We start from the raw sequence: 21,396 nt of genomic DNA on the forward strand, positions 1-21,396 counted from the left end.
TCAAACTCTCAGGAGGCTGAGGCAGGAGAATTACTTGAACCCAGGAGGCGGAGGTTGCAGTGAGCCGAGATCATGCCACTGCACTCCAGCCTGGGTGACAGAGCAAGACTCCATTTCTAAATAAAATAAAATAAAATAAAATTCAAACTCAGTTAACTGTAGAAAATGTACCAGGGTGATAATTATATAATGATGCCTCTGGAGCGACAGATAAGAATCAAATCTTAGTTCTTAGATATTAATGGAGTTAGAAGCCTAGGAAGATGATAATGAAGGGAAGGGAAAAACTAAACATATGATTTATTTTTCTTCTCACCTATCCTTATGTTGTATTTCTATTGTATGCTCTCCCTGGGGTTGAATAAAAGAGGGACATGTAAATATAAGAAAGAGATTATAAAATGAGTTTATCTCAGTCATCCACAAAACCTATAGTAGTGAACAAGACAAAAAGGTGGAGAACCAAAATGGAGCTCCAATTTAGTCACAATGGAGAAGGGGAAGAGAAATGCCAGGGACACTACTCATTGTTAAGAATGAACAAATGTTAGATAAACTTAACTCACAACTTACTTTCATTTATGTTTTGCTAAACTGTTATATGACTAAAGCTATTACAACTTGGTTATTTACATTTAGTTATAGCTTTATTTTAAAAATCACACCGTACACTAAAAATATTAAAAGTTACCTGAAGGGAGTTGATTCAGTAAAGGAAGATGGATGTCTTTAGCAAAGCTTGAACTAGCCCTATATGTTCTATAAACTGCTTTTGAAGGTGCAATCACATAGGGTGAAGAGTACTCATAAGTTTCCTCTAGAAAAATTTAGAAAATATGTTAGCCATACAATAGATGACATTTGTAATTATTTTTAATACTCACACAGTATATATGCACACAACATCAAAGCATCTAAATATATAAAGCAAATGTTTAAAAAAACCTGAAAAGATACATAGACTGCAATAAAATAATAGTAGGGAATTTCAATAGCCCCAACTATTGAACGAGACACAGGTCATCCAGATGGAAAATAAATAACCATTGGACTTGAACTACACATAAGATAAAGCATGTTTATCAGACAATTACACAATGTTCTATCCAACAGTAACAGGATACACATTCTTCTCAAGTGCACAAAGAACATTCTCCAGAATAGATCATATGTTAGGCCACAAAAGAGGTCTTAACAATGTAAGATCAAAATTACATCAAATATTAACTACATATCAGTAACAGGAGAACAAAAAGAAACCTAATAGATCTTTGAAACATTAAACAATATGCTCCTGAAGAACTATTGTGTCAAGGAGGAAATTAAAAAGGGAAATTTAAATATATCTACAGACAAAAGAAAATAAAAACATAACATACAAAAACTTATGGGATGCAGAAAATGTAGTCCTAAGAGGAAAGTTTATAGCATTAAATGCCTACATCATAAAAGAAGAATCAAATAAACAACCTAAAATTACACTTTACAGAAGTAGTAAAAGCAGAACTAAGCATAAATCTACCAGAAGAAAAAAAAATGAAGATCAAAGCAGAAATAAAGAAAACAAGAGACTAGAAATGATCGATTCCATTTGCCCCAGTCTGCATTCCATTCTGGTATCCTCCAACATCCTGGTTCATTTATTTTTTCATGTATATTTTTACTGAGAAAATTATAATGCTATTGAATGGTGAAATAGGTGACCTTATTGTATGGATTACTGATTGCCATATTTGCCTTCGTTTCTCCCCGCTTTTGGTTAATGGGAATGTCTTCTGTGGTCTGTCCCTGTCTCACCACTGTTACATTGCGTGTGTGTGTGTGTTTGTGTGTTGTGAGAGACAAGTGACATTTCAAGAAAACTCTGTATCAGAAGAAGCCATATCATAGAAGCTGACTCTGAAAATGATTATATGTATCACAATATCGTGGTCTTTGGCACTGATGCCAAAATTGGATAAGGTTTTGTGGGGTACTGGGAAGAGCTGATTCTATTTTGCATGTGGGAGGGCCGTGAATATTCTCAATCAGCAGGAACACCGTGGTGGATTGATTTCAGTGATGGTCTCTGTGTTCTTGCCTACTTGTATTGATGTTCTTCCATACTAACTCTGGTCTTAGTTATATGACTTTGGTGAATATGACAAAAGTAAACGAACGTGAGCAGAGACTTCAAAACTGCTTATACATTGAGGCTTGCCTGCATGCTGCTCTTAGAACTTGAAGACTCCTAGCTAGTTGGCTGGATGATGAGAAACATGCAGCCAACTCACCTCCTGGGCCAGTTATTAAGTTCAGTCGCCAAACCACCCTTCTAAACTCTGCTTTATGATATGGGATCTGGGATTCTGCAGACCACATTTTTGCTTTGCAAAGTAGCTCCAAGGCAGACCGTACAAGATAGGCTAGATAGAGGAAAACTGCAAATTTGGAGGAAAAAGGACAGACTTGTTCTTCTCATTTTGTTCCTGGTGGGCTTTGAGAGCTTCCTGTCTCTTTTCAGTTTCTGTGAAGAACATCTAAGTATTGTTTCCTTATCCCAGAAGTAGCAATTCCTCCCATGGCAACAAAGAGTTTGCATTTTTTTCCAATATTTGCAGAACCAGTTTTATTATTCCTCCCTGCTTAGAAACTAGCAGTAGATGGCCAGGGCACCTCCTTCAGAAGTATGGATCCAAGGTCCCACCACAGAATCAGGGACACTAGCACCATCCAATCTATACCTTATGCAGAGACCTCCTTCAGTTCTGGATATGGCAATTCCTTTCTGTAATTGCTTCCTCCATGTAACCTTAGAATTCTTTTAATACTTTCAGTTACCAAGTTAACAACTTTACACTTAGTCATCTATTTTTTACATTCTTGCTTTTTTTTTTTTTTTTTTTTTTGAGATGGAGTCTTGCTCTGTTGCCAGGCTGGAGTGCAGTGGCGTGGTCTCAGCTCACTGCAACCTTCACCTCCTGGATTCAAGCGATTCTCCTGCCTCAGCCTCCCAAGTAGCTGGGACTACAGGCACTTGCCACCATGCCTAGCTAATTTTTGTATTTTTAGTAGAGACAGGGTTTCACCATGTTGGCCAGGATGGTCTCTATCTCTTGACCTCATGATCTGTCCGCTTCAGCTTCCCAAAGAGCTGGGATTACTGGCGTGAGCCACCACACCTGGCCCTCTTGCTTTCTTTTTGAACAACCAGTGAAGTTTCTATTTACTGAATGGGCCCACTCTAAACATCATTGTCTCAAACAACAGCCAGTCAACTGCTATACATGTGGGTGAATTGATAATTTGACCAAAAATGCATGCTAGCCCAGCCAAGACAATCATCAGTTACCTAAGTGGTTACTGTTTTATGCTTTTTAAAGTTTTAGGGTAGATATGGAGTAGTAAAACACTAACAAATATGGAAATAAAAATTAAAATAAGAGTGAGATATAATTTAGTAACTTTCAGATGGGTATAAATGAGAAAAAAAAACCAGCAATCCATATTGCAGATGGTTATGCAGAGAAAAGAATTTTCCCTAAAGATTGCCAAATAAAATGTTAATTTATTAGCCCTTTAGGAAAGCAATCTGGAAATATCATTTAACGTTAAAAATCCATGTGTACTTTAATAAGAAATCTCAACCCTAAAATGTCATTGCTCTTTAATAGAATGATTGAATAAAGTGTTCTTACTATGAAGTATCATGCTGCCAATAAAAAGGATGAATTAAAAGAATTTTATTTTTACGCTTGTAAGAATTTTCCTAAGAACTTTCTGAAAAAAAAGTAAGATGCATAAAGAGTAAATGAAAAAGCATACTTTAAAACTATTCTAGGGAATTAGATACTGAATTCATATCTTCATACATAATTCTTTACCTTTATTTTCAAAGGGTGATAAATTGATCACTTTTGTTGGGAATTTAGTTGGTGTAATCCTCCTAGTGAAGATACCTTCTTGACGTTGTACGGACATATCTTTGTTTTTAAATAAGTTCACATCTAAAATAAAATTTTAAAAGAAAAAGTGTATGAGTACTCCTGACTATTCACACACTAACCCCCAACTCCACGTATTTGTCTCTATTTCTGCACTGGTAATTTTTCTTCCCACATTTTATGAAATGGCCACTTGTCTATTACTTAAATTTCTGTGTAGTCTCTCATCATTTTCTCTTTCTCGTCTTTGTTCTGCATTCTGTGATAATATCTTCCTTAATTTCAACCTTTATCCCAACTTCATTTTAGTTTGACCAAATGTTCATTTCTATAATTGATCCGTAGTCTACATTTGAAGGGATACATTTAGAAAGATAGTTTTGGAGTTCAGAGGTCTATGCATAAGCTACTGGATCCCTCCCTGCCCCAATTCAAACAATGTTTATTAGATTTATTTTTCATTAATCCTATTGTTATAAAAGTAACATGGATTATTGTAGAAAACATTTATTTAAACAGAGAATTATAAACCTCATATTTTTAAAAAAATCATTGTCTAGAGGTTTTAAAAACTTTCTAGCTAATTTCCCATTGATAATATGAGAGTTTAATTATAAGAGAAAATTCATGAAGACATTTGCCCATGAAATATAGGTACTGTTATCATTAAAGATTCACTCTAAAACCCCAGAGAAGATAACTAAACTGTAAATATTAGACTTAAAATTATTATTCGCACCATAGTGAGTCCTTAGTTGTGTCTTTATCTCACCAATTGTTTTACTTGAACCAATAGCATTTGTCGAGGGTTCTACATCAGTCTCTATAGACATAAAATAAATTTCAAAACACTTTGTAAGGTAACCATTTATATTACATACGTAGTTTAGTTCTTTTTTCTTTTTCTTTTAATTTAGAACCAGGATCTCGTTCTGTCACTTGGGCTGGGGTGCAGAGGTGTGAACATGGCTCACTGCAGCTTCAACCTCCTGGGCTCAAGTAGTCCTCCTGCCTCAGCCTCTCCAAGTAGCTGGGATGACAGGTGTGCACCACCACACCTGGCTAATTTTTGTATTTTTTGTAGAGACAGGGCTTTGCCATGTTAACTTTTGAAATTTCCATCTTATCTGATATCAATCTCTATTAGCTTCCTTTTCTTCCTTAAGAATAATTTCCTTTAACTCTAAGAACACACTTGTAATAAGTGCTTTGAGGTTTCGTTGACTAGGTCCAACACCTGGGACTCTCACAGTTATTGTGGCATGCCCTTTTCCTTGGTGTAGGTCACACTTCACTGTTTCTTTGCATATTAATAATTTTTGCTCAAGATTTGACAGTTTCCATAATATACTGTAGCATCTCCAGATACTGATTTCCTCCTCCTCTATCTGGGGCTTGTCATTGTTCTCTCCTTATTATTTGCATAGCGATGTGACTGGGCTATTGTACTAAAGTCTCTTGCCTATAGTGTGAAGTGCTACTGCTGCTCTCCAAGGGGCAGAACCTTGCACATGCATCCAGTACCTTGGATAACATTGGTTTTAGAGGGCCGGCTTTGAATGTGTCTCTTTACATTGTTTCTCTGTTAGCTGTCTGCCTCTTTTTGTATCACACCAGAGATCAAAGAAAATTGTATAACTACATAACAACCTTACACCAAGATGAAAGTCAGTAGTGTAATCTCTGAATTACATAACACAAATAAAGTACTGTATTGTAGGTGAGATTTTATAAATTTGCCTGACATTTTTATCAAATAGAGGGAATGGATAACCAGTGAAATAGTTATGTGTTGTACTCCTCTTGTCATCACAGTCTTCAGCTAGCCTTTCTGCTTTTGCTAATTAAACATCACTTTTCAGAAACGAAAAGTAAGTAGAATAGCTTTGGAAATGCCTACACTGAGACTACTCTAAGGTAACTGTAACACTGAATTTTTATGCATTACTTTTCAAATGGATGAGTTTTAAAATCAAAAATATGCTAATGTTCCACTGATAGTAAATGCTAGAACTTAATTACAGGATATTCATGATGAATTTTACCTATGTAACACTAACATGTAGGCACTATTGTCATGAAATGTCTATATTTAATTTAACTCAGGGAACATAAATAGGTCACAAATATTAGACTCAAAAATTCTTTTTCTTACCCCGGTGACTCTTTAATTGTGCATTGACTGGTTCCTTTATTATATCTCTTCCAATAGCATCTTTTAAGCGTTCTTTATCAGTCTCTATAGAATCAAACAGATTTCAAAATACTTTATAAGGTAAACATTACTATACATGTGTATACATGTGTGTTTAACTAATTATAGAAGGATATTCATGAAGGATTTTACCAATGTAACACTATGATATAGGTACCTATATAATAATAACATGTAGACATTGTTGTCATTAAAGGTCTGCACTTAATTTAACTCAGGGAACATAAATAGGTCACAAATATTAGACTCAAAAATTCTTTTTCTTACGCTGGTGACTCTTTAATTGTGCATTAATTGGTCCCTTTATTATATCTCTTCCAATAGCATCTTTTGCTATGGAAAGTACTATGATATAGGTACTGTTGTCATTAAAGGTCTATACTTAATTTAACTCAGGGAATATAAATAAGCCTAAATATTAGACTTGAAAAATTCTTTCTCTTACCTTGGTGACTCTTCAGTTGTGTAATGATTGGCCCTATTATTATACCTCTTCCAACAGCATCTGCCAAGAATTCCTTATCAGTCTCTATTGAAATAAAACAGATTTCAATATATTTTATAAGGTAAATATTACCATACCTCTGTGTGTGTGTGTGTGTGTGTGTAATTATGGGAGGATATTCATGAAGAATTTTACCTGTGTAATAACATATAGGTACTATTGCCATTAAATGTCCACACTTAATTTAACTCCAGGAATATAAATAAATCATAAATATTAGTCTTGAAATTGCTTTTCCTTACCTGGGTGACTTTTTAATTGTGTCTTGATTGACTCGTTCCTTACACCTCTTCCAATAGCATATGCAAATAAGTTCTTATCAGTCTCTATAGAAATAAAACAGATTTCAGTATATTTTGTAAGGTTATCATTACTATATTTGTGTGTGTTTGTGTGTTTAATTATAGGAGGATATTCATGAATAATTTTACTTATGTAACACTATAATACAGATATTTTGTTATTAAAGGTCTATACTTAATTTAATTCAGGGATTATAAATCAGCCGTAAATATTAGATGTAAGAAATTATTCTTTTTCTTACCCTGGTGACCTTTTAGTTGTGCATTGATTGATCCCTTTATTATACCTCTTCCAATAGCATCTGCCAAGTGTTCCTTATCAGTCTCTGTAGAAATAAAACAGATATCAATATATTTTGTAAGATAAACATTACCATATCTCTGAGTATATGTGTGTGTTTAATTATAGGAGGATATTCATTTAGAATTTCACCTATATAATACTAACATATTGGTACTATTATCATTAAAAGTTCATACTTAATTTAACCAGGAATATGAATAAACCATAAATATTAGTCTTGAATTTTTTTTTACCTGGGTGACATTTAAATTGTGTTTTAATTGACCCCTTTATTACACCTCGTCCAATAGTCCAATAGCATCTGCTAAGAGATCCTTATTAGTCTCTATAGAAATAAAGCAGATTTCAATATATTTTATAAGGTAAACATTTTATGTGTGTCTATGCATGTGTAGTGAGTATTTATTATTATAGTAGAAGAGTCGCAATATAATGTCTTATTGCAGTAAGCATCACAAAACAGAATTTGAAGGGCTATTAGCAATCATATAAGCCTATTATATTGAAGTTCAGAGATGTTTCATGATTTGAACAAGACCACATCAAGATAATGACAAAACTGATGCACAAATTGACACTTTGTAATTCCTTAACCAGTGACTTTACTATATAATGGCATCTCTTATGCAAACTAAAATTATCCTAGAAAGTTTATGATGATAAATAACTTTAAATTTTACACCAGTAGCACTATCTACTGTGGGATGTACCTGGTGAGATAAAACATAACATTTTTAAGAATAGGTCAATTTGCAAATCATGGTCTCCACAGTCACAGAGAGTTATTGTGGGGCAAAGTGCTTTGATTTGTTCATAAAGACTTCATGTCATTTCTAAGATTTGTAACTATAAATCAAGTATGGATCAATAATGTAGAAAAATAATTAGATATTTTGTGGAATATGAAAATGTGGCTTTCATATCTTCTTGAGTTTGTAGACTTTGTAGCTGGGGAGGATGAAGTAAGGAAACTTGTAGTAGCATAAGCATTGAGATTGCATTCCTTTCCACTGGAGTTTTTATGTGATTTGAATCTTTTGCTAGATTTGAAAACTACTGACTAGGTCATATAACAGGAAAAATACATGAAAGTTATGAAAGGCGAGTTCATATTGAAAAGGGAAAATTAGAATGGGTGACTTGGGTCAACTGGTGGACCTAATATTTTGTGAAAGAAAGTTGTTTATAGCAGACTATATGCTAAAGCTGGAAACCTATAATGACCTAGATACCACAGAGTAAAATTTTGCTCTGAAGAAATGTCTGAGCTCTTGAATAAATGTTAAGTTTTACAGTGTAACATCTGAAGCCCAAATATACCACCAGTGAAATCTAAACCAAAGTATGGACCAGCTGAGGCATCATTACCAAAATGAACCGAGACACATAAGAACGTATTTTCCATAAGTACACAGCTATATTTTGTGAACATAAGCAGATCTATAGAAACATAAATATAGGGAATATGAGCAGTCATATTTTAGCCTCTCCGATTATTACTCTAACTAGTACACATAAGAAGGAATGGTTCATTTCAAGTGAGTATGCAAAGATTCTTAGATAATAAGAAGGAAGGCAATGAGAAGAGCATTTTAGGGGAGATAAGGTTAAGCATTTAGGAAGAGAATCTATGTGCTAAAGTAATTTACAATCTAGTAACATTCATGTTTCCTCCCATACCGTATCCTCTCATTGCTTTAATTCTTTATAAATATGATCCTGCCTGGAATTCACTGAGATATTTTTACCAAATAAATAACATATCATGCTATATGCTTATGTAAAATGTTCAATTCAATGTTTTTTAAGATGTTGACATATTTGTGTAGTTCTGACTACAGTCAATTTTAGATTTTACCGGAGTTTATACTAATCAAATTCCAGTGAAGTACAGAAATATTACTCCCATATAGCGTTATTCCTTCTTCAACATTTTTGCACTATTATGTGTACTACAACTACATATATTAAAGGCATTGTTATAATTGATGTTATGATTAATTATTTATATAATACTGTGTGTTTTAATTAAGCTAAGAAAGAAGAGCAAGTACATATTCATAGTATTTACTATACTAACCTTCTTGTTTATATATTTTTTGCATTTGTTCCTGTGGATTTGAGTTACTATCCAGTGTTATTTTATTTTTTAAACTGTTTAAAAATTTTTATTTTTTTATTTCAGTAAGTTTTTGGGGAACAGGTGGTGTTTGGTTTCATGAATGTTCTTTAGTGGTGATTTGTGAGATTTTGGAGCATCCATCACCCAAGCAGTGTACACTGTACCCAATGCGTAGTCTTTTGTCCCTTGACACCTCCTACTCTTTCCCCAAGTCTTCAAAGTCCAACATACCATTCTTATGCCTTTGCATCCTCATAGCTTAGTTCCCACATGAGTGAGAACATATAACGTTTGATTTTCCATTCCTGAGTTACTTCACTTATAATAATAGTCTCCAATTCCATTCAGGTTGCTGTGAATGCCATTATTTTGTTCCTTTTTATGGCTGAGTAGTAATCCATGGTATATACACACCACATTTTCTTTATCCATTCGTTGATTGATGGGCATTTGGGCTGATTCCATATTTTTGCAATGGCAAATTGTACTGCTATAAACATACGTGTGCAAGTATCTTTTTGTACAATGATTTCCTTTCCTCTGGGTAGATACCTAGAAGTGGGATTTCTGGATCAAAGGGTAGATCTACTTTTAGTTCTTTAAGGACTTTCCACACTGTTTTCCACAGTAAAAATGTTTCCTTTTCACTGCATCCATGCCAACATCTATTATTTTTTGATTTTTTGATGATGGCCATTCTTGCAGGAATGAGGTGGTATCACATTATGGTTTTGATTTGTGTATCCCTGAGAATTACTGATGTTGAGCATTTTTCTATATGCTCGTTGGCCATTTATATATCTTCTTTTGAGAATTGTCTATTCATGCCCTTAGCCCATGTTTTTATGGGATTTTTTTTTTTCTTGCTGAGTTGAGTTCTTTGTAGATTCTGGATATTAGTTCTTTGTTGAATATATAGATTGTGAAGATTTTCTACCACTCTGAGGGTTGTCTGTTAACTCTGCTGATAATTTCTTTTGCTGTGCAGAAGCTTTTTAATTTAATTAAGTCCCATCTATTTATCTTTGTTTTTGTTGCATTTGCTTTTGGGTTCTTGGTCATGAAGTCTTTGCTTAAGCCAATGTCTAGAAGGGATTTTCCAATGTTATGTTCTAGAAACTTATGGTTTCAAGTCTTAGATTTAAGTCTTTGATCCATCTCGAGTTGATTTTTGTATAAGGTGAGAGATGAGGATCCAGTTTCACTTTTCTACATGTGGCTTGACAATTATCCCAGCACCATTTGTTGAATATGGTGTTCTTTCCCCACTTCATGTTTTTGTTTGTTGTCAAAGATCCATTGGCTGTAAGTATTTGGCTTTATTTCTGGGTTCTCTATTCTGTTCCATTGGTCTATGTGTTTATTTTTATACCAATACCATGCTGTTTTGGTGACTATGGCCTTATAGTATAGTTTGAAGTCAGGTAATATGATCCCTTCAGATTTATTCTTTTTGCTTAGTCTTGCTTTGGCTTTGTGGGCTCTTTTTTGGTTCCATATGAATTTTAGGATTCTTTTTTCTAGTTCTCTGAAGAATGATGTTGGTATTTTGATGGGAATTGCATTGAATTTGTAGATTGCTTTTGAGAATATGGTCATTTGTTTGTGTCGTCTAGGATTTCTTTCAGCAGTGTTTTGTAGTTTTCCTTGTAGAGGCTTTTCAAGTCCTTGATTAAGTATATTCCTACCTTTTTTGTTTGTTTGTTTGTTTGTTTGTTTTGGCAGCTATTGTGAAAGGAGTTGAGTTCTTGATTTGATTCTCAGCTTGGTCACTATTGGTGTAGACCAGCACTACTGATTTGTGTATGTTAAGTTTGTATCCTGAAACTTTGCTGAATTCATTTACGAGTTCTAGGAGCTTTTCGGATGAGTCTTTAGTGCTTTCTAGGTATATGATCATATCATCAGCAAACAGCAACAGTTTGATTTCCTCTTTACCGATTTGGATGCCCTTTGTTTCTTTTCCTTGTCTGATTGCTCTGGCTAGGACTTCCAGTACTATGCTGAATAGACGTGGTGAGATTGGGCATCCTTGTCTTGTTCCAGTTCTCAGGGGGAATGCTTTCAAAACCCGTTCGGTATAATGTTGGCTGTCGGTTTGTCATAGATAGTTTTTATTACCTTACATTTTGTTCCTTTTGTGCCAATTTTGCTGAGGGTTTTAATCATAAAGGGATGCTGGATTTTGTCAAGTGCTTCTTCTGCATCTATTGAGATGATCATGTGATTGATTGTTGTTTTTAATTCTGTTTATGTGGTGTATCACATTTATTGACTTGCATATGTTAAACCATCCCTGCATACCTGGTATGAAACCCACTAGATCATGGTGGATTATCTTTTTGATATGCTCTTGGATTTGGTTTGCTAGTATTTTGTTGAGGATTTTTTCATCTATGTTCATCAGGGATATTGGTCTGTAGTTTTCTCTTTTTTTTTTGTTATGTCCTTCCCTGGTTTTGGTATTAGGGTGATACTGGCTTCATAGAATGATTTAGGGAGGATTCCCTGTTCTGTATCTTTTGGAATAATGTCAATAGGATTGGTACCTAATGTCGGATAGTTCAGCTGTAAATCCATTTGATGCTGAACTTTTTTTGTTGTTGGCAATTTTTAAATTACCATTTCAATCTTGCTGCTTGTTATTGGTCTGTTCAGAGATTCTATACCTTCCTGGTTTAATCTAAGGGGATTGTATATTTCCATGAATTTATCCATATCCTCTAGGTTTTCTAGTTTGTATGGGTAAATGTGTTCAGAGTAGACTTGAATAACATTTTCTATTTCTGTGGTATCAGTTGTAATAACTCCTGTTTCATTTCTAATTGAGCTTATTTGGATCTTCTCTCTTCTTTCCTTGGTTAATCTTGCTAATGGTCTATCAATTTTATTTATCTTTTCAAATAATCAGCTTTTTGTTTCATTTATCTTTTGTATTTTTTTGTTTGCTTGTTTCATTCTTGTTTAGTTCTCCTCTGATCTTTGTTATTTCTTTTCTTCTGCTGGGTTTGGGTGTGGATTGTTCTTGTTTCTCCAATTCTGTGAGGTATGACCTTAGATTGTCTATTTGTGCTCTTTCAGACTTTTTGATTTAGGCATTTAGTGCTGTGAACTTTCCTCTTAGCAATGTTTTTGCTGTATCCCAGAGGTTTTGATTGGTTGTGTCACTATTATTGTTCAGTTCAAATAATTTTTAAATTTCCATCTTGATATCACTCTTGACCCAGTGATCATTCAGGAGCAGGTTATTTAATTTCCATGTATTTGCATAATTTTTAGCGTTCCTTTTGGATTTGATTTCCAATTTTATTCCACTGTGGTCTGAGAGAGTACTTGACATAATTTCGATTTTCTTATCGAAATTATAAGACCATATGACAGGCCATATGGTCTGTCATATGGTCTGTCTTGGAGAATGTTCCATGTGCTGATGAATAGAATGTATATTCTGCAGTTGTTGAGTAGAATGTTCTGTAGATATCTGTTAAGTCCATTTGTTGTAGGGTAGAGTTCAAGTTCATTGTTTCTTTGTTGACTTTCTGTCTTGATGACTTGTCTAGTGCTGTCAGTGGAGTATTAAAGTCCCCCACTATTATTGTGTCATCTCATTTCTTAGCTCTAGCAGTAATTGTTTTATAAAGTTGACATATCCAGTATTAGGTGCATATATATTTAGAATTGTGACATTTTACTGTTGGATTAGCCCTTTTATCATTCTATAATGCCCCTCTTTGTCATTTTTAACTGCTGTTGGTTTAAAGTTTGTTTTGTCCAATATAAGAATAGCTACTCCTGTTTGCTTTTGATGTCCATTTGCACAGAACATCTTTTTCCACACTTTTACCTTAAGTTTATGTGACTCCTTTTGTGTTGAGTCTCCTGAAGACAGCAGAAACTTGGTTGGTGAATTCTTATCTATTCTGCAATTCTATATCTTTTAAGTGGAGCATTTAGGTCGTTTACATTCAATGTTAGTATTGAGATGTGAGGTACTATTCCATTCATCATACCCTTTGTAGCCTGAATACTTCCCCCGCCCCCCCCCCCCCCCCCACCCCACTGTGTTAATGTTATATGGGTCCTGTGAGATTTATGTTTTAAGGAGGTTCTATTTTGGTGTATTTTGAGTGTTTGAAGATTTAGAGCTCCTTTTAGCAGTTCTTATAGTACTGGCTAGGTAGTCGCAAATTATCTCAGCATTTGCTTATCTGGAAAAGACTGTATTTTTCCTTCATTTATGAAGCTCAATTTCACTGAATACAAAATTTTTGACTGATTATTGTTTCATATAAGGAGGCTAAAAATAGGACCCCAATTCCTTCTAACATGTAGGGTTTCTGCTGAGAAGCCTGCTGTTAATATGACAGGTTTTCCTTTATAGGTTACCTGATGCTTTTGCCTCACAGCTCTTAAGATTCTTTTTTTTTTTCTTTTCTTTTCTTTATCTTGACTTTAGGTAACCTGATGACTATATGCCTACATGATGATCTTTTTGCAATGAATTTCCCAGGTGTTCTTTGATCTTCTTGCGTTTAGATGTCTAGATCTCTAGTAAGGTTGGAGAAGTTTTTCTTGATTATTCTCTCAAATATGTTTTCCAAACTTTTAGATTTTTCTTCTTCTCAGGAACTCCAATTATTCTCAGGTTTGAACATTTAACATAGTCCCAAACTTCTTAGAGTCTTTGTTCATTTTTCAAAATTCTTGTTTCTTGCGTGTGATGGATTGAGTTAATTCAAAAGCCTTGTCATCGAGCTCTGAAGTTCTTTCTTCTGCTTGTTCAATTCTATTGTGGAGACTTCCCAGTGCACTTAGCATTTCTCTAAGTGCATCCTTGAGCCAGAAAGAGAGGCATCACCAGAAATCAACCTTGGCAGCCCTTTGATTTTGAAGTTTTAGTGTTCAGAACTGTGAGAAAATCAATTTCTGATGTTTAAGGCACCCAGTGCAGTATTTTGTTCTGGCAATCTGGGCAGTGAATACACACATTGTCACCATACCCCCTTTTATGCTTTAATTATGGTTTCCTTGAATTCTGTGAACCTATTTATAATAACTGCTTTGTAGTCTTTGCCAAGTCTAACATCTTGGACTCCCACAGAATTTTTTGTTGCCTACTTTTCTTCCCCCTGTGTATGGGTTATGCTTTACTGTTTCTTTGAATGGCTCATAATTTTAAACTAAAAACTAGGCATTTTATTTTTATTTATTTATAATGTATTTATGTTAAAATTTCAACTTTCTTTGATTCAGGGGTTACATGTGCAGGTTTGTTACCTGGGCATGTTGCATGTCACTGAGGCTTGGAGTATGAATGATCCTATCACCAAGGTAGTGAGCACAGTACCCCATAGGTAGTTTTTTACCTCCCGCCCCCTGACTAGTAGACACCAGTAGTCCCTGGTGTCTATTTTTACCATATTTATGTCCATATCTACCCAATGCTTAGCTTCCACTTATAAGTGAGGACACACTGTATTTGGTTTACTGTTCCCAGGGTTAATTTGCATAGGTTAATGGCCTCTGGCTGCATCCATGTTGCTGCAACAGACATGATTTCACTCTTTTTTATGGCTGTATAGTATTCCATGACATATATATGTACCAGATTTTCTTTATCCAGTCCCCCACTGATGGGCACTTAGGTTGATTCCATGTCTTTGTGATTGTGAATAGTGTTGCAATGAACATATAAGTGCATGTGTCTTTTTAGCATAATCATTTATTTTCTTTTGGATACATATCCAGTAATGGGATTGCTGGATAGGATGGCAGTTCTGTTTTAAGTTCTTTGGGAAATCTCCACACTACTTTCCACAGTGGCTGAACTAATGTACATTCCCACCTACAGCCTTTCCAGCATCTGTTTTTTATTTTTATTTTTAAATAATAGCCATTCTGACTGGTGTTAGATGGTATCTCACTGTGGTTTCGATTCACATTTCTCTGATGATTAGTGATGTGGAGCATTTTTTCATGTTTGTTGGCAGCTTGTATATCTTCTTTTGATAAGTGTCTGTTCATGTCTTTTGCTCACTCTTTAATGGGGCTGTTTTTTGCTTGCTGAACTGTTTATGTTCCTTACAGATTCTGGATATAGACCTTTGTCTTATCCATAGTTTGTGAATATTTTCTCCCATTATGTTGGTTGTCTGTTTACTCTGTTAGTAGTTTCTTTTGCTCTGCAGAAGCTCTTTCATTTAAGTAGGTCCCACTTGTCAATTTTTGGTTTTGTGGAAATTGCTTTTGAGGACTTAGTCATAAATTATTTTCCAAGGCCAATGTCCAGAATGGTGTTTCCTAATTTTTCTTTTAGGATTCTTATAGTTTGAAGTCTTACATTTAAATTTGTAATCTATCCTGAGTTAATTTTTTCATATGGTGAAAGGTAGGGGTCCAGTTTCATCTACATATGGTTAGCCAGCTATCTCAGCACCATTTATTGCATAGGGAATCCTTTCTCCATTGCTTGTTTTTGTTGACTTTGTCAAATATCAGATAGCTGTAGGTGTGTGGCTTTCTTTCTGGGTTCTGTATTCTGTTCCACTGGTCTACACGTCCGTTTTTGTATCAGTATCACAGTGTTTTGGTTAATGTAGCCTTAAAGTATAGTTTGAAGTCAGGTAATGTGATACTACAAGCTTTGTTCTTTTTGCTTATGATTGCTTTGGGTATTCAGGCTTTTTTTTTTTTTTTTTTTTTTTTTTGGTTCCTATGAATTTTAGAATAAAAACTGGATATTTTGGATATTTTGGATGATATTATAGACAAATCTAGATAATGATTTATTCATCATATTTCAAAACTTGCTGTTTGCTTTTTAGTGATTCCTTTTGACTATTTTACATTATTTTTCTCCACTACAAGAAGATTCTAATATTGTTCCTCCGGGAGCACTGCTTTTGGTATGCACACTGCCACTTTTGAATGATAGTGGTTTCAGGGGGACTCTCTTTAATGGCCTCTTTCCCTTATTTCTCTGTTAAGCTCCCTGCCTCTTTCAGTATCTCACCAAAGATCAAGGAAAAATATGCCTAACACTGTTATTCCAGAAGTAAATTTAGTTGTGTAATCACTAAATTGTGGAACACAACTAAATAACTTTACTGTAGCTGAGATACTGTAAATTTACCTGATATTTTTATCAAATAGAGAGAATGGGTAGCCAATAAAATGACTATCTGTTATATTCCTCTTCTTATCACATTCACAAGTTAGTCTGCATGCTTTTACAAATTTAAGGCAACTTTCCTCTCTAAGCCAGAAATATAAAATGATAAGTACAGCATCTGTTTTCATTTTCTTTAACTTTCATTTTAAGTTCGGGGTACAAGCGCAAGTTTGTTATATAGGTAAACGTGTGTCATGGGGGTTTGTTGTATAGATTATTTCATCACCCAAGTATTAATCCTAGTACCTATTAGTTATTTTTCCTGATCCTGTCCCTCTTTCATCCTCCACTCTCCAAAAGGCCCCAGTGTGTGTTGTTCCCCTCTATGTGTCCATATGTTCTCATCATTTAGCTCCCATTTATAGGTGAGGACATGCAGTATTTGGTTTACTATTCCTGTGTTAGTTTGCTAAGGATAATGGCCTCCAGCTCCATCAATGTCCCTGCAAAGGACATGATCTTGTTTCTTTTTTATGTCTGCATAGTATTCCATGGTGTATATGTACCAACCTTTCTTTATTTAGTCTATTACTGATGGGCATTTGGGTTGATTTCATGTCTTTGCTATTGTGAATAGTGCTGCATTACTAAGGGTAAAGGTTCAATTCAACCAGAAGATCTAACTATCCTAAATATAAACATCTAATACATGAGCACCCAGATTCATAAAGCAAGTTCTTAGAGACCTTCAAAGAGACTTAGGCTCCAACACAATAATAGTGGGAGACTTCAACACCCCACTGAGAATATTAGACAGATAATTGAGACGGAAAATTGTATCAGAGATATTCAGGACATGAAGTCAGCATTGAATTACAGTATAGCATTTGAAATAATAACATCAAGCATATATTTGGGTCACAACAGCCTTGCATTTTCATGGATTCTTTACCAATAAATAAGTTCTAAAACTAATTATATCTAACTAATGTTCCATTGATAGCAAATACTAGAGTTCCACAAATTACAGGAGGAAATTTATGAAGACATTTTCTCATGTAATGATAACTTACAGCTACAGGCATCATCAAATAACCAATTTAATTTAACTTCAGAGCTAAATAAGCCATTAACAGGAGGCTTGAAAAATTCTTGTTCTTACCTGCATGCCTCTTTGACTGTATGTTGATTAGATGTTTTATTATATCTTTTTCATGAACACCTTTCAAGTGTTTTAGGCCAGTCTCTATAAAAACAAAACAGATTTTCAAAATGCTTTGAAAGGTAAATTGTAACATATGTCTGTGTCTGTGTGTATGTGATGGTATATTTGTACATATAAATAGTAATAATTAGCATCAGTCATTAAAGAAGCTGAATTAGTAAAAAAAAAAAAAAAAAAAAAAGCTCTGGAAAAATTTCTGCTCTAAAGCAGAATTACAAAGCTTTAGAATTGGAAGCATTCTTAGCAATCATATAAGCCTAGAGAAGTTTAGTGATTTCAACAAAATCAGATATGTAGTTAACTATAAAACTTATACAGAAATAGATGTTCGTTATTCCTTAATCAGTGCTTTCTTCCACACAATGCTGCCTCTTCTGCAAATTGAAATCATCCTATAGAGTTTATGATAAGAATATAATTTTTAAGCATCTTCATACTTCATACAAGCATATCTATACACCAGGTATGGATATACCTGGTGAGGTGGAATATAATTTTATTCACAGGTCAACTTGTGAACTATGGTCTTTATAATTACAGAAAGTTAACCATCAGGGAGAAATTCTCTGATTCTTCTAAGAATATTTTAGACCCTTTTTATGTCATGTAACTAAAAGTTATGTGACAGCAGTGATTATTGTGGACTGGTAGAAAGTGCCCTCTCAGGTCCATTTAGAATGTAGACTTTGTAGATGGGGAGGAAGAAATGGGTGATTTTGCATTCGTATCAGCATTGAGATTGGATTCCTTTCCCTTTGAGTTTTGATATGATTTGAACTTTTTGCTTGCTTTTGAAACAACTACTAGGGTCAATGACAGAAAAACAAAATCAAAATTAATAAAGGGAATTCATATTAAAAATCGAATAATCTGTATTTATGAAGCTGGGTCATCTACTGGGCCTCAAGTTTTGTGGGTGAACTTGGGTCTTAGCAGAGCATGTGACTGTAGGGTGAAAACTGCAATGACTCAGACATCATAGAGTAGAAGTTTTGCTCTGGAGAAATGGTTGAGTCCATGAATAAATTTTAAAGCTGCACAATGACCTTTGCATCCCATATGTACCACCATTACAGTCTGTATAGAAATAGGAACAATTTAGGGTATCATCTCCAAAACAAAAAGATGCATCAGATTGACAGAACAAGTCATTAATTTAATTAAAATATTTTGTGAAAATGATGACCTATAGCAATAACAACAACAATAAAAAACCTGGGAAACATTAGCAGACATATTTTAACCTTTTTAGTTATTTCCCTGACTTGTATAAGCAAGGAGTATTGATTCATTTGAGTTGATAAGCAAAAGTTTCTTAGATCAGTAATGAGTATTTGAGGACAGATAGGTTTAAGCACTAATACAAAATTATGTGCTAGAGAAATATAATTTAGTAAGAGTCACAATTTTCCTTCTTCATAACATCCTCCCAGTACTTTACATCTCTTTTTAAAAGTGTTACACATGGATTTTATTGAGCTTTCTTTTTAAAAAAGTGTAATATATCATATAATTTGCCCTTGTAAAGCATCTAATTCAAATATTTTAATATATTCACAGAGTTGTTAAACCATCACCATAGTCATTTTTAGAATCTACTTCAGATTTATTCTAATTAATTTCCAGTAAACTATACAAGCATTTCTGCCAAATTTTCTATTCCCTCTTCCTGACATTTATACTGTAGTTATACCTATAAATATTAAAACCATTGTTATAATTATTTCTCTATATAACTTTATGCCTTTTAAAGAACTGAGAAAAGAAAGAAGAACAAGGACATATTTATGTTTATTACATGAACATTCTTGTTTATAATTTCTGGTTCTTTTTATTATTTCCTGTGAATTTGAGTTACCATCTATTGTCATTTTCTTCCTCCAGTATACTATTGTTCCCAGCCATTTCCTTTGTACTGCTGTTGTCAAACATATTGCATGTCTATTACATGTCTTTTATGTGATAGGCCCCAAAATACAGTTTCATATCAATTTTATATATCTATGTATGGTACCACACAATTACATTTTAAATCAATTACGAGAGGAAAAAACAAAATATGCATTTATAGAATATTATGTAATAGAATTATTTCACTAATGCTTTTGTTGAAAAAATTACAATGTGAGGAAACTTGTCAGCCTGAGGAACTTTCTTAAGTATTTTTTCTATAGCATGGCCTGATACCAACTAACCCTGCAAATTTTTATTTATTTGATATTCTTTTTATTTGAGTTTCATTTTTAAAAATAATTTTGCAAAACATAAGATTATTGGTTGATATTTTTTTCTTGCAGCCCTTTGAAAATGCCATCCTACTGCCTTCTGGCCTCCATCATTTTTTTTTTCCCCAAGATGGAGTCTCTCTCTGTCACCCAGACTGGAGTGCAGTGGCATGATCTTGGCTCATTGCAACCTCCACCTCCTGGGTTCAAGTGATTCTCCTGCCTCAGCCTCATGAGTAGCTTGGATTATAGGCCCGTACCACCATGCCCAGCTAATTTTTGTATTTTAGTAGAAACTGGGTTTCACCAGGTTGGCCAGGCTGGTCTCAAGCTGCTGACCTCAAGTGATCCACCCGCCTCAGCCTCCCAAAGTGCTGGGATTACAAGAGTGAGCCAGCGTACCTGGCCTTGGCCTCCATAGTTTCTGATGCTATGTCACCTATTAATCTTACTAGAATTAACTTTTGTATAGTTATAGTTATGTAACTATACAAAATGATGTTTGGACCACATATAAGATGGTGGTTCCAAAAGATTGTAATGGAGCTGGAAATTTCTATCATGTAGTGATGTAACCATTGTAACATCTTAATGCAATAAATTACTCATATGCCTGTGATGATGCTGGTGTAAACAAACCTACTTTGCTGCCAGATATATAAAAGTATAGCACATAGAATTATGTACAGTACATAACACTTGATGATAACAATAAAAAGCTATGTTATTGGTTTATATATTTACTAGACTTGTTTATTTTTATTTGAGTATGTATACTGCTACTTACAAAAAATGTTAACTGTGAAACAGCCTCAGACAGGTCCCTCAGGATGTATTCCAGAAGAAGGCATCCTTATCATAGGAGATGACAGCTTCATGTGTGTTATTTCCCCTGAAGACTTTCCACTGGGGCAAGATTTGGAGGTGGAAGAGAGTGATGATATTGATGATCCTGATTCTGTGTAGGTCTAGGCTAATATGTGTATTTGTGTTTCAGTTTTTAACAAAAATGTTTTAAAAGTAAAAAAAAAAAAAAAAAAAAATTAAACAGAAAGCATCTTATTGAATAGGCATATAGAAAAAGAAAATATTGGCCGGGCGTGGTGGCTCAAGCCTGTAATCCCAGCACTTTGGGAGGCCGAGACAGGCGGATCACGAGGTCAGGAGATCGAGACCACCCTGGCTAATACGGTGAAACCCCGTCTCTAATAGAAAATACAAAAAACTAGCCGGGCGACGAGGCGGGCGCCTGTAGTCCCAGCTACTCGGGAGGCTGAGACAGGAGAATGGCGTGAACCCGGGAGGCGGAGCTTGCAGTGAGCTGAGATCCGGCCACTGCACTCCAGCCTGGGCGGCAGAGCAAGACTCCGTCTCAAAAAAAATAAATAAATAAAAGAAAAAAAATATTTTTGTACAACTGTACAGTGTGTTTGTGTTTTAAGTTAAATGTTATTATAAGAGTCC

General features: G+C 34.5%; 1 protein-coding gene across 1 annotated transcript in view; it reads right to left on the bottom strand.

The window, feature by feature from the left end:
- Positions 1 to 21,396, bottom strand: part of LOC111546654 (coiled-coil domain-containing protein 7) — a 218,018-nt gene that overhangs the window by 26,030 nt on the left and 170,592 nt on the right. Inside the window, exons 12-20 of the mRNA XM_026446846.1 lie at positions 17,645 to 17,728; positions 7,188 to 7,271; positions 6,886 to 6,969; positions 6,563 to 6,667; positions 6,406 to 6,471; positions 6,079 to 6,162; positions 4,663 to 4,746; positions 3,864 to 3,986; positions 692 to 817 (exon numbers count right to left, since the gene is read on the bottom strand). Of these exons, the coding sequence (XP_026302631.1) occupies positions 692 to 817; positions 3,864 to 3,986; positions 4,663 to 4,746; positions 6,079 to 6,162; positions 6,406 to 6,471; positions 6,563 to 6,667; positions 6,886 to 6,969; positions 7,188 to 7,271; positions 17,645 to 17,728 (840 nt within the window). The remainder of the gene's footprint in view (positions 1 to 691; positions 818 to 3,863; positions 3,987 to 4,662; positions 4,747 to 6,078; positions 6,163 to 6,405; positions 6,472 to 6,562; positions 6,668 to 6,885; positions 6,970 to 7,187; positions 7,272 to 17,644; positions 17,729 to 21,396) is intronic.

This window comes from Piliocolobus tephrosceles, chromosome 9 (assembly GCF_002776525.5).
Source record: "Piliocolobus tephrosceles isolate RC106 chromosome 9, ASM277652v3, whole genome shotgun sequence".
NCBI classification, from domain to species: Eukaryota; Metazoa; Chordata; class Mammalia; order Primates; family Cercopithecidae; genus Piliocolobus; species Piliocolobus tephrosceles.